At 35.4% G+C, this 12585-nt stretch overlaps 2 protein-coding genes across 3 annotated transcripts; one reads left to right on the top strand and one right to left on the bottom strand.

Moving 5' to 3' along the window:
• The first annotated feature begins 2190 nt into the window (after positions 1-2190).
• Positions 2191-4301, top strand: LOC121750819 (expansin-A6-like). Of its 2 annotated transcripts, XM_042145445.1 has the most exons (3): positions 2194-2418; positions 2491-2815; positions 3753-4301. In XM_042145445.1, exons 1-3 carry the CDS (start codon positions 2262-2264, stop codon positions 4060-4062), a joined length of 792 nt encoding a protein of 263 aa, XP_042001379.1. In that variant the 5' UTR covers positions 2194-2261; the 3' UTR covers positions 4063-4301. The 2 variants fall into 2 exon arrangements, with proteins under 2 accessions (XP_042001372.1, XP_042001379.1); XM_042145438.1 differs by having other exon boundaries at positions 2191-2815.
• A 2371-nt stretch (positions 4302-6672) lies between these two features.
• LOC121750544 (receptor-like cytoplasmic kinase 176) lies at positions 6673-9469 on the bottom strand. The gene is made up of 6 exons (XM_042145102.1): positions 9029-9469; positions 8236-8570; positions 7894-8029; positions 7637-7779; positions 7426-7549; positions 6673-7340 (listed from the first exon to the last, which is right to left on the bottom strand). The coding sequence occupies exons 1-6, from the start codon at positions 9084-9086 to the stop codon at positions 6895-6897; spliced, it is 1242 nt and encodes a 413-aa protein (XP_042001036.1). The 5' UTR covers positions 9087-9469; the 3' UTR covers positions 6673-6894.
• Between the last annotated feature and the right edge of the window lie 3116 nt (positions 9470-12585).

The following is a 12585-nucleotide window of genomic DNA, read 5'->3' as shown; positions in this document are numbered from 1 at the left end:
CATTTTTTTTATTTATATACCATACATTATAAAAAATAAAATAATCCCTAGGCATTTGAGTGCACATGATTTTCTGCAATGCAGTTGATGTGACGCTATTTTCGTTTTATTTGCGACACACGATTATATATAGTATTCACGGTTTATGAAATCAGTTGGATTTCATTATTGCGTTTTGTTTTACGTACAATATTTCGTCATACCAAATTCTATTATTTAACGGCATTATCACATACGTGCAGGCTTGCAGTGTGCATGGATAATAATAAATATTAAAAGGAATATTAGTTTGAAGGGTCGGGGTGGAACATATATTAGATGAATTAATATTTTTTCAATGACATTATAAAAACCTATAACTGTAAGTATTATCGTGAGGAACATATTACTATTATTATTATTATTATTATTATACTACTACAATTTCAATATTGTTTCCCCTAAGAAAGGGCAGAGGAAATGTGAAGTAAGCCGGTGTATTAATGGCTTTCCTTTTTTCGCAAAGGCAGCAAACAGTTGTGATTTGGTGGAGAGTAAATGTAGTGGTGCCTAATCCGATTAATCTAATACTCAGGTGAACCAATTTTATTTGTAAAAAAATTGTGAATTTATTATTAATGAGATGGGCCCATTTTTTTTATCGAAATTTAATGTTTTGCAATATTTATTACCTTGCGCGTTCTTTGTTTTTGGAATTTAATTTGGGTTAGTTAGATTTAATAAATTTAGAAATCATTGTTATTAATGCTCTTAGTTGTCTACACACAAAAAATCGACTACCAAAATAAAAGTTTTTTAATTGAATCATGGTGGGTTTATTGGTTAAAATTGTTCTTCTACGCCACATCGAGTTTAAAGTAGCGGAAGTATGTAATTTTTCAAGTTAAAATTATGATCTTATCATAGAATATGTAGAATATTTGATAGACCAGGACCATTTGGGGATGGTAAATATTGTGTTATCGCTTCTAATTATATTTAAGTCATTAATCTCGTGCTATACATTCGTTATTTGTCACATAAATAACAACTTCATATCACATTTTCTTACGTAGTTAGGATCGAATACGACAAGGGGATGCGTGAGTCATATTTATTTTCTGAATGTCTTATTATAAGTCGGTCCTATTCATTTTTAACAAAAATAAAAATATTTATTCATTTTTACTTTTATCTCTAATACTTACTTTATTCTCATTTCACTCTCTATTTATCTCTTTCCTACAATATTTTGCTCCGGTTAACCCATTATGGAGTACTTTTTTCTAAATTGTGTCTAAAAAAAGTACTCCCTCCGTCCCAAGGAAGATTGACTCTTTTTTTAGGCGGCACGAGAATTTATACAACTTTATTTTGTATTTTAAGTGAAGAGAGTAAAGTAATAGAGAAAGAATAAAAAGGTGTTTCCATTTTTAGTAATGAGTCATCTTGATTGAGACAAACCAAAAAAGAAAGTGAGTCATCTTCAATAGGACGGGGAGAGAGTAAATCATATATAATGTAGAGATGGATTAGTGGTAGATTTTGTGCGCATTTTGTACACTAGTCCATATATCAATGATAAGTTTATAGGCACATTGATGTAGCAAATCCATATGTTTGCGCGAATTCAATGTCAGTCAAATATTAGGAGTTGCCATTTTATCATTCATTTCAGAAACTTATGAGTCTAATCAAACCTTTTAACAATAACTACACTCTATTTAACGAGGACATACCGGAATTCGAATAAAATCCCACCTCCATTAATCAAAATTGACCTATTGGGTATCGGTGGCGTATACCCGAACTCCATATTAGTATGATATTGTCCCCTTTGGGCAAAGCTCTCACGGTTTTACTCTTAGGGTACCCCAAAATGCCTCATATTAATGGAGTTGGGGTAGTCCATTTATATGTTTGCAACTTTTGTTAATTCTCCAATGTGGGATATTATTTGCCCTCACATGACCGAATTCAGTGATAAACAAAATTGACCCGATTCCAATTAATAAACGAATATCCAACAAAAATATTAGTACTTGAATTTAAACAAAAAAATTTAAATCACCGAAACGCCGTAGAATCTGTAATTTTGCAATTTCGATGATTTAATAAAAAGATTTAAAAAAAGGAGGCGGCATTTATGAAGGTGAAAAAATTACAGCCCCTACCCTTCTTCCTTCCACCATAAGTAGCCCCTCTCCTTCCCCAAAACCCTCCAAACCCTCTCTCTCTCTCTCTCTCAATAGTCTGCATTTGAGCACCTCTCGAACTCAAAAATGGCAGCAACAACAACGAATCTTCTCCTCTGCATTGCCACCATCCTCTGCTTCCTCACCTCTGCCCAAGCTAGGATCCCCGGCGTCTACACCGGCACCCCCTGGCAACCCGCCCACGCCACCTTCTACGGCGGCAGCGACGCCTCCGGCACCATGGGTACCTACGCACATTCCATTCATTTCATTTCTATTTTAATTTTTGTTTCCATCAAATTTTGTTATGTTGCAGGCGGCGCGTGCGGGTACGGGAACCTGTACAGCCAGGGGTACGACGTGAACACGGCGGCGCTGAGCACGGCGCTTTTCAACAACGGGTTGAGCTGCGGGGCGTGCTTCGAGATCAAGTGCGACGCGGCGCAGGACGCCAAGTGGTGTAACCCGGGCAGCCCGTCCATCCTCATAACGGCAACCAATTTCTGCCCGCCAAACTTTGCCCTGCCCAATGATAACGGTGGGTGGTGTAACCCGCCCCGCACCCACTTCGATCTCGCCATGCCTATGTTCCTCAAGATTGCTCAGTACCGCGCCGGCATCGTACCCGTCAACTTCCGCCGGTATAATCTAATTGCCTACTTTTCTACTATTTACTATAGATACATGTTGTTGCACGTTAATATGTTACGAAATTTAGAATTACATTGGTAACGGTCGCTATTATAGTGTTATTTACTAAATTAGAAATGTCGTTTTCTAGTTGCAAACTATATAATCCTACATAAAAATTTAGTTGTGTGGACATATTGACATGTGGTAGGCATAGTTAATTACCATTTCAAAAACATTATTTCTTTTAATTATAATTGGTTGGACTCAGAAACTTTACACCTTGATAGTGGTTTCTTTAAATGATTTAGTTTAGTTACATATGTGATTTCGTATTGCTTTTGTGAATAATTGTCATTGTAACAAGTTTTTTCATAGTTTGGTCGTGTGATATTCACACAGCTAAATCTAATGATTTCTAGTATTGACCCAAAAATGTAGAATTAGATTTTGTTATACTACTATATTTTATTTTTCCATGAGCTTCGAATTATAATTAATTTGGTAGTAAAAAATGTTTTGGGCTTTAAACTAGTCGGTGGTACGTAATTACTTCTAAGTTTCAACAAACAGAATACCTGCCACCCACTTTTTACTGCTTCATTATTCTGCTTTCCGGTGACGCGAATGGACCATTTTGCCCCTCTAGTAAGCATACATGCAACAATGCCACCATGTCCGTGACGATTCTCAGTTTTGCTAGTGTATGAAATTTGCTGTGTCGGACGGCATCTCTATAACTAAATTACTAAAATACCCTTTTAAGTTATACACCCGCAACAACAACTTTCCAACTAACTCGTACAAATTCGTCATTGCATCATTGTACGGTTGTACCTACCTTTTTTAGGGGAGGTTATTGTTCATTCAATTTCCGTTATGTCTCCCATCAATTTTAATAATTTCTCAATTACTCCACTATTTAATAATTTGTTTATTGTTTTGCAGTATACCATGCAGGAAGCAAGGAGGGATCAGATTCACAATCAACGGCTTCCGTTACTTCAACCTGGTTCTGGTCACCAACGTCGCGGGTGCAGGGGATATCGTGCGCGTGAGCATCAAGGGAAAGAACACGCAGTGGCTAGCCATGAGCCGTAACTGGGGGCAAAACTGGCAATCCAGCGCCAACCTTGTGGGCCAGGCCCTCTCCTTCAGAGTTTTCGGCAGCGACCGACGCTCCTCCACCTCTCTCGACGTGGCGCCCGCCAATTGGCAGTTCGGCCAGACCTTCTCTGGAAAGAATTACAGAGTCTGAAAACCACCAAAAATAATGGTTGGGTATTCCTGGAATTTGCAACGGGGTCCTCCGTCTTTATCTATTTTTCGCTTTTCCCCTAGAAGAAATTATAAATGAAGTAAAGTGTGTGGAGGCTGAAGCGGCTGCAGGGAAAAATAGATGTAGCCCGCAGCTTCTGATTATAAATTTATAATGTAGTAGTACAATATTGTTAAGAAGAAAAAATGTTTCTTTTTTTATAATTTTTTTATTTTTCTTTATTGTTGTAAGGTGTTTGGAAAATTAATAAGAGCATCCGCAACGCATCTCTTAACCGTCTCTTCGAGACGAGACGGTTAAGAGACGCGTTTCAGCATCCTATCTAGGCGTGATGCCCACTCTCCGGCCCGCGAGTGGGCGTCGTCACGTTGACGCAATAAATTATTTACAAAAAAAATTGATTTTAATAAAAAAAATTAAAAAACGGTAATATGACCTTCCAACGGTTATTTTTTTATTTTTTTTCTTTTTTTATTCTATAAATACTACTCTTTCATTATCATTACACACATAAACACACATCTATTCTTCTCAAATCATCTCTCTTTCCTCTCCAATTTTCATCTCAAATATCTCTTTTATTCTTTTCCCAAATTTAATCCATTCATGGATCCATTTGAGCAAATGCGTCGAATAATTGAAGAATCGCTAGAAAAAGATCGACATAGGGAGGCGGAGGAAGCCGCGCCGCCAGAAAGGCGATCCCGGACTTACAACTCTTTCTTCTGCTTCTTTGAGTTTTAAATTATGTATTTTTTAAATTATGTCTTTTTATTTATTTTTTAGGAATTTAATTATGTATTTTTTTAGGATTTTAAGTTGTAATTTTATTTTATTTAATGAAGTGTGTTTTTATTAATTGAATTTGTTAGAAATAAAAAAAATGAAATTGAATAAATAGTTAAGGGATGAGATGGTTAAGAGACAGTTAAGAGATGGAGGGTTGCATGTGTTGTCTCTTAGTTAAGTGATGGAGTGAAAAGTACAGTGGGGCCCATGAATAGTTAAGAGATGAGACGGTTAAGAGCACCCGCAATGCGTCTCGCGGGTGTCTCTTATCTCGTCCCTCCGAGACGAGACGGACGCGGGACATGTTGCAGCGTCCCGTCTCGTCACCATCCCGCCGAGACGCCCGTCCCACCGAGACGGATGGCGAGCCGCGCGACGTGGCGCGCGCTGGCGCCACGCGTGACGAAGCCCACTCGCCGGTCGGCGAGTGGGCTTCGTCACGCTGAAGCAATAAATTATTATTTTTAATTCGAATTTAATAAAAATAAATAAAAACGGTAATATGACCGTTCAACGGTCATTTTAAAAAATTTATTTTTTTCTTTTTTATTCTAATAAATAATCCTCTTTCACACACACAAACACGCATCTATTCTTCTCAAATCATTTCTCTTTCCTCTCCAATTTTCATCTCAAATCATCTCTTTTATTCTTCTCCCAAATTTAATCCATTCATGGATCTATTTGAGCAAATGCATCAAATAATGGAAGAATCGCTTGGAGAAGATCGACGTAGGGAGGCGGAGGAAGCCGCGCCGCCCCAAAGACGATCCCGGACTTTTAGGATTTTTAATTATGTTTTTTTAAAAAATTTTAGAATTTTAAGTTGTAATTTTATTTAATGAAGTGTGTTTTTATTAATTGAATTTGTTGGAAATAGAAATAAAAAAAAAATTTGAATGAATAGTTAAGGGATGAGATGGTTAATAGACGGTTAAGAGATGGAGGGTTGTAGGTGTTGTCTCTTAGTTAAGGGATGGGATGAAAAGTATAGTGGGACCCATGAATAGTTAAGAAATGAGACGTTTAAGAGACGAATAAGAGACATCGTTGCGGATGACCTAAAAGACGGATAAGAGACAACGTTGCGGATGACATGTTTGTTACATTACGTGCGACCCTAAATTTGATATAAATCATTAATTCAAGTTTTCATTTTAATATTCTAATAAATCATTAATATTATTACTATATAATAGCACAAAAATGCAGGCTCAACCATATCACACTGCCCACACAATTCAAAGCTGCTGTATTTGTTGACGTACGCCTTCAATATCTCTGAGAATATGTTATTACTTCATAAAGTACTGAGCAATTTTGTTTGAATACATAATGTTGGATGGATCAATCAATTTTCATGTTTTCTCTTTAAAATATTAACTGTTGTGCATTTACTTAATCAAAGAAAATTATTATTTTCATTAAGATAAAGGTACTTTGTATAAGGAGTATATATCTCTTCCCCTGGCTACTATTGTAGTAATAAAAAGTTGTGGGAGATTTTTGAATAAACTAACACAGGATCTCTAACATTTTAAAAGGGGTTGTGATAGATTGCTAGTCATAACACTCATTTTACTCTGTATAGCCCCCTTTATTTAAAAATACTACTAATGGAGTACTAAATAATGAATGTATTATATTCCGAATTAAATTATTAATCAATCCTTAAACCCTATGACCACCGTAAGTCCGTAATCTTAGAATTGTGAATCTTAACTCTAGATTAAGAATTTATACCTCATCAATTTTCTAGGCTAATACTAATGTGTACTCCCATTCTACAAAACAACATTCTTTTAAAAAATGAGCAACACATTTCACTCCTTTTTCTTTTTCCATCCAATCAAAAATTCAGTTCTTACATCGCCAAAGATTACAACAACAATTTCAAGATTCCATGAAAACTGATCATAGAACTCAAATACAATACAAACACATGCACCACAAAATCTATAACACACCACTGTACAGTCTAAAACAAACTCCATCGAGTAGAAACAGCCCAGGGCTGATGCCTCATACAAAGGCCGATGGCCTCGGATAGGCGGTCGCCTTACGTGTTTCTTGAGCACTGCTCTTGCACGTTTTAGGTTCACTGTTTGTCTGCGAACGTATCTTCAATTGGTGGTGTTTCCGGTCGTGTTTCGAGGCGTCCTTCGAGTCCTGGAGCTGCTCCAGAGCCGTCACAACCTCATCCATATTCGGCCTCGCCCTGGCTTCAATGGCTAGGCACTGAAGAGCGAGTTGGGCCGCTTTTGTAGCCTGGCCCAACGAGTACTGGCCTTCGAGACGAGCATCCAGGACATGAAGGACTCGACGTTTGTTTGTGAGGTAAGGCTTTGCCCACTCGACCAGGTTGTGTTCCCCCGATGGACGAGTCTTGTCTATTGCTTTCTTCCCCGATAGAATCTCGAGGAGAACAACTCCGAAGCTGTATATGTCGCTCTTGGCCGTTAAATGACCTTTTCCACAAACAGGAATCGGTTCTTTAGCTTATGTTAGAGTAATACATTGATGAAAAGAGAAACAATTTCGACATCCCCCTACCTGTGGATAGATACTCTGGAGCAGCATATCCATAAGTTCCCATAACTCGGGTGGAGACATGACTCTTATCATCGGTTGGCCCGTCCCGGGCCAGCCCGAAATCAGAAAGTTTAGCGTTGTAGTTCTGTGATAAGAAAATAGTATCAATAACCAATTAATCGACTCAAATTCACCAAGAAACGAGTATAAAAACTGTCGTGAGACCACGTACTGAATCAAGCAGGATATTTGAAGTCTTGAAGTCCCGATATATCACTTTCACTTCGTCGCTATGAAGAAAGGCAAGCCCCCTTGCAGCATCAAGAGCAATCTTCATTCTCAGGCTCCACGATAGTGGCTGGAAATAAGAACCTCCTAGATCAACATCAACACGAAACTGATAGATCAGTAGATTTACGTGAACATAAGAGATAAATAAAAGTAGAAAACTGATGTAGGGCTATCACTGCTCGGTAATGGTGCACTCACTCCTGAATAGGTGATTCTCCATACTACCCTTTGGCATGAACTCATAGACCAAAAGTCTGTGGTCGTCCTCCAAGCAGTAACCGATCAATTTCACGAGATTAGGATGGCGCAACTGTCCTAAATAGTTTATCTCAGCCTGCAAACGTCAGAGCACACATAAATGAAAAGATAAAAGTTAATGCTCAAAACGACACGAACAATCCTCGTAAGTACATTTACAAGAAACGCAAATGACATTTGCAGAATTCCCTGAATTTCAAGAATCTCTAAACACAAGCACAATAAAGTTCAAACAACAATATTGCTTCCTTATACGAAAATAAGGCTTAAATGTGTACATACCAACCATTCTGTGTGTCCTTGCCACCCCTCTTGGTTTAGTCGCTTAACAGCTATTACTATACCAGAGCCAGCCTTAGCTGCTGCAAACGTATGCTCGTCGATCCACCCCTTGAAAACAGAACCGAATCCACCTTCCCCAATCACACTGTCAGGGCGGAAATTTCTTGTGGCTGCCTTAAGGTCAGCGAGTGTGAAGCTTTTCATGTTCGCGGATTGCAATATTTCATCCTCACTCCGAGGAGTTGGAGGCACGGAGGTTGAAGAAGTTTTGGCGCTTAAATTACTTAAGTCGGTCCCATCCCCACTAACCATTTTAGAGGAAGTGAGACCTCCATCTGCAGCCAAGCACAGCCAAAATGTTAAGAGTATTCAAGGATATTATCGCAAAAACTCAAAACATCAACCTAATTCTTCCCATATCCTTTCGAGGAACTCCACAATCAGATCTTTTAGAACGAAATAAGCCATATATATGTAAAACAAGCTGAATTTACTCATTTCCATCTATACAATAGCAAAAAAAGTGACTGCCCCTGTGTTCTCGATTTCTCCGAAATAGCCATATATGGAGTATAATCTTCTATTTCTTTCTCGAATATAAATTTGCCTACAAACTGAGCTTCTGATGAAATCCCAAATGCAGTGAAGGTGAATATGGCTTTCAGCTTTAGAACAAGGGAGCTTCAAAATTGAATAATCTACTAATCATCATTTACTAGTAAAGAATTATGATTGCATCATTTCGATTTGATTATTAAAAGAGGGAAGGTAAAAAGGATGTGCCTGAATGTACCTGTACCACTCTGAAATGAAGTTTCAGCCTTAATCTGGCTGCTCATGCAAATCCCCATCGAAATCCCTCGATAAATACGAGCTTGACTGAGATAGCCCAACAAGCTCAAAACCCTAATTCAAGATTCGATTTTTAACTTTCTTATTCACAATAAGCACAAAAAGGAGAAACCCACAAAGCAGCTCAGCTCTGTTTCCAGTGAGAGAGGAAGCAAAGCTCATTCACCAGCAGCAGATCTAATACCAATAATAATCTCTCAAGATTGTAGCTTATTTAGTCCCCCACCTCTCTCTCTCTCTCTCTCTAGGTGAAGGGGATGTATAAATGAAGGATGGGTAGCAAAAAGATGCAATCTTTGTAAAGAAAGGGGTGACTTAGACTTTTCCTGTGTAGTTTCGAAGCTCGTGGCTTCATATAAAGAAGACGCCATTTTTGGACATTTTTTATGGCTTGCAAAATTGACTGGAATCTTGTCTTGACTCTTTTAATCTCGATTCAATGTAATCTTCTCACGCATTCCATAACAATTTAACTTTATTATGCTTCAATTAATTAGTGTGTTCTGTTAAACTATTTTGGCCGTTGAATATATCAAAACAAATTATCGTTATATAATTCATTTTTTTGGAATAATTTCGATGGCTATGAATATACCTAGTCAGAAATCCAATGTCGGGATATTTTGCCAAAATGCGTCATAAGTCAAGTCTTCAAAGTTATATATGTATTGAATAATGTTCGATTTTTGTGAGACCTGACTTATTATATGGAATTCTTCAATATAGTCTTAGGTTTGTACCGTTGTATGATAGTGTTGCAATTTGGGAGTATATTATAGTAGTATATTACTAATACTATATGATAAAATAATTTGTATTAAATTTAATAATCAGTTCAGATTCGCATTAAATTAAGCTACAAGGAGACAAAAGTAACACGTGGCTATTGAGATGATTTTAGAAGGTAAAGTGAACAAGGTTTGGATTAAAATGGCAACAATTCAAATTTTATGAATATCTTTTTATCGAGTACAAAATTAGTAGTAATAATTACTAGTATGATTTTGTCCTTGCCAAGGGAAAAAAGATACTCATAATTGCATATGGTGTGATTATATTTGTAAACCCCAACAGATATACCTTAAACTTGCTTGATTTCGCATGACATTTGTGGATGCAAATTGACCTTTAACAACCATTGATAGGCAAATTATATAGCACGTGATGTTTATGACATATTTCATTTGATTAAGCATCTGTTCTTGAAAAACTTGTATTTTCATGATTTCAAATCAATTGGAACACAATGATCGTGATTTGGGGGCCATTTTTATATGACAAAATAAATTAGAAGCGGGGTTTAAAGTACATATTTTATAATGAATAAATAAAAATTAATCTTGGCCACTTTAATTAAGAAATAATTTCTCCTTTCAAGTTGTGTAAGTGCTGGTTTTTACTTTTCTTGTGCTGTCTAAGTTTCTAGTCAATTTGAAATGTCTTCTAAGATAAAATGATTGAATTTTTTTCCCTTTACATGGTATATAATGAAATGTCTTCTAAGATAAAATGATTGAATTTTTTCCCCTTTACATGGTATATAATTTATACTCCTTGAGTTAAACGTGTGTATAAATTGGGTAATTTATGTACTGAAGTAAATGATTTTGCTTATGCGTAAAGGATTTAATGCAATAAAAAATAAGGCTTTCATATTATAAGAAAAAAGATGGCTCGCTTTCAGACAGGGATTTGAATAATTTTTTTAAAAAAACAAAAAATAAAAAATCATAACATCCACCCAATTCATTTTCACATGTTTTTATTATTTTATTTTATGTGTATACGTTGCACACATATAAATGTGTCCACATAAATTATAGATATTGGACGTGATTAATTTATTTACTCCATTTCGGATGATGGTTGAAAAATCTATATTTACACAATTCTTGGAACATCAGTTCTTCAATGCTAACTCAAAATTGTCCATCTATTTTCTGATTATCATATTAGTTTTTAATTATAACTTGTTAGAATCCAATTCGTTCGATTATTAAATTTTTCTTATATTATATATCTGCATTTATCGTGTTAAAAGAAAATTGGTTTTGTCCGATTATTTTGAATTTGATTGAGAATATTTATCGTGTTTTATTGATAAATTCATCTACAAAGGTTACATTATTTACAAAATACTTCTAAGGTTAATTACCAGCTTCATTAAACTCAAAACAGATCTCTAAATTTTGATTTATGTTTAAAATAATACTATCAGTTTGTTTCTTTTGACAATGTAACTATTTTATTCTCAATAACGAAATATATTTATTATTTTCTATAATAAATAAAATCAATTAAATACTTAATAAAGTTCAACTATTAATTATTACTACTATTATTGTTACTCATCTAGTTATTTAACTTTTTGTATTATTGAGCTAATTTACTTAATGAGTTAATAAGCTAAATGCTATGAAGCTCAGATTTAGTCGCTTTAGCTAATAAGTTAGTGTCACTAATGAGCAAGAACAATAATTATTGTTAAAATTTCAAATAGTTAATGAGCTACTTAATTTATTGATTCACAACCTCCAAGTCTATATAACCTAGGAACGTGATGTCCAAATAAATTTTTAGCATTTGATGAGCAACTTTCATAATAGTACTTGGCATGTGACTGCACAGAAATAGCATATATTAATACGAAAAGATTCGTACTAGATGAGAATTTAAATCAACGAAATTTATTTAAAATGGGTAAGAGCATATATATATATAGGAGTAATATATTCCCCTCAACTTTGTTTAATAAAACTATCAAAGAAAAGACAATTTGCCACGTCATTCCACCTCAAACAAACATCTAGAACAAAACCAACTTTATAATACTAACATTAATACGAGTTATTGGACTTTCATGATCGACAAATTATTCTATACCTTTATAGACCCTACGGATTATTTATGTTTGTATGGCCCAATTTATGCAATGTAAATTGCTATATAAATATGATTTTTGTTGATTCAAGAAAAATATAATGTGCGAGACTTCTTCTTGCAATTATTCAATTAATCCGACAAGAATTAAATAATTAAAATGGTAGAAATAACGAAGGAAAAGATAAATGTGTTAGATTAATGATTGAGACCTCGAATGAATGTGTTATGAGTTATATTAATGATTGGGATCTCGAATCTTCTCCAAAATACAATGTCTACGACTTGTTGTTGCAAATCTTTAATAAATTTAATAAATGTGTTATGAGTTAAATTAATGATTCGAACCTCGAATCTTTTCCAAAATAATGAAGACAATCCAAAAACTACTTTCACTAAAATAAAAATCAAATGACAAGCCTCGAATCTTTTCCAAAATAATGAAGATAATCAAAAAACTACTATCACTAAAACAAAAATCGAATGAATCCACAAAACCAGCAGCCCAAAAACTAGCAAGCATACCTAACATCGAACTTAGTCACGGCAAAAGAACAATGCAACCTCAACGGTTTTGATAAAACTCAAAGATGAAAAAGGGTGCTCAATGTTGATATT

Source organism: Salvia splendens, chromosome 1 (assembly GCF_004379255.2).
Source record: "Salvia splendens isolate huo1 chromosome 1, SspV2, whole genome shotgun sequence".
NCBI classification, from domain to species: Eukaryota; Viridiplantae; Streptophyta; class Magnoliopsida; order Lamiales; family Lamiaceae; genus Salvia; species Salvia splendens.
This window is presented reverse-complemented; position numbering and strand designations above follow the sequence as displayed.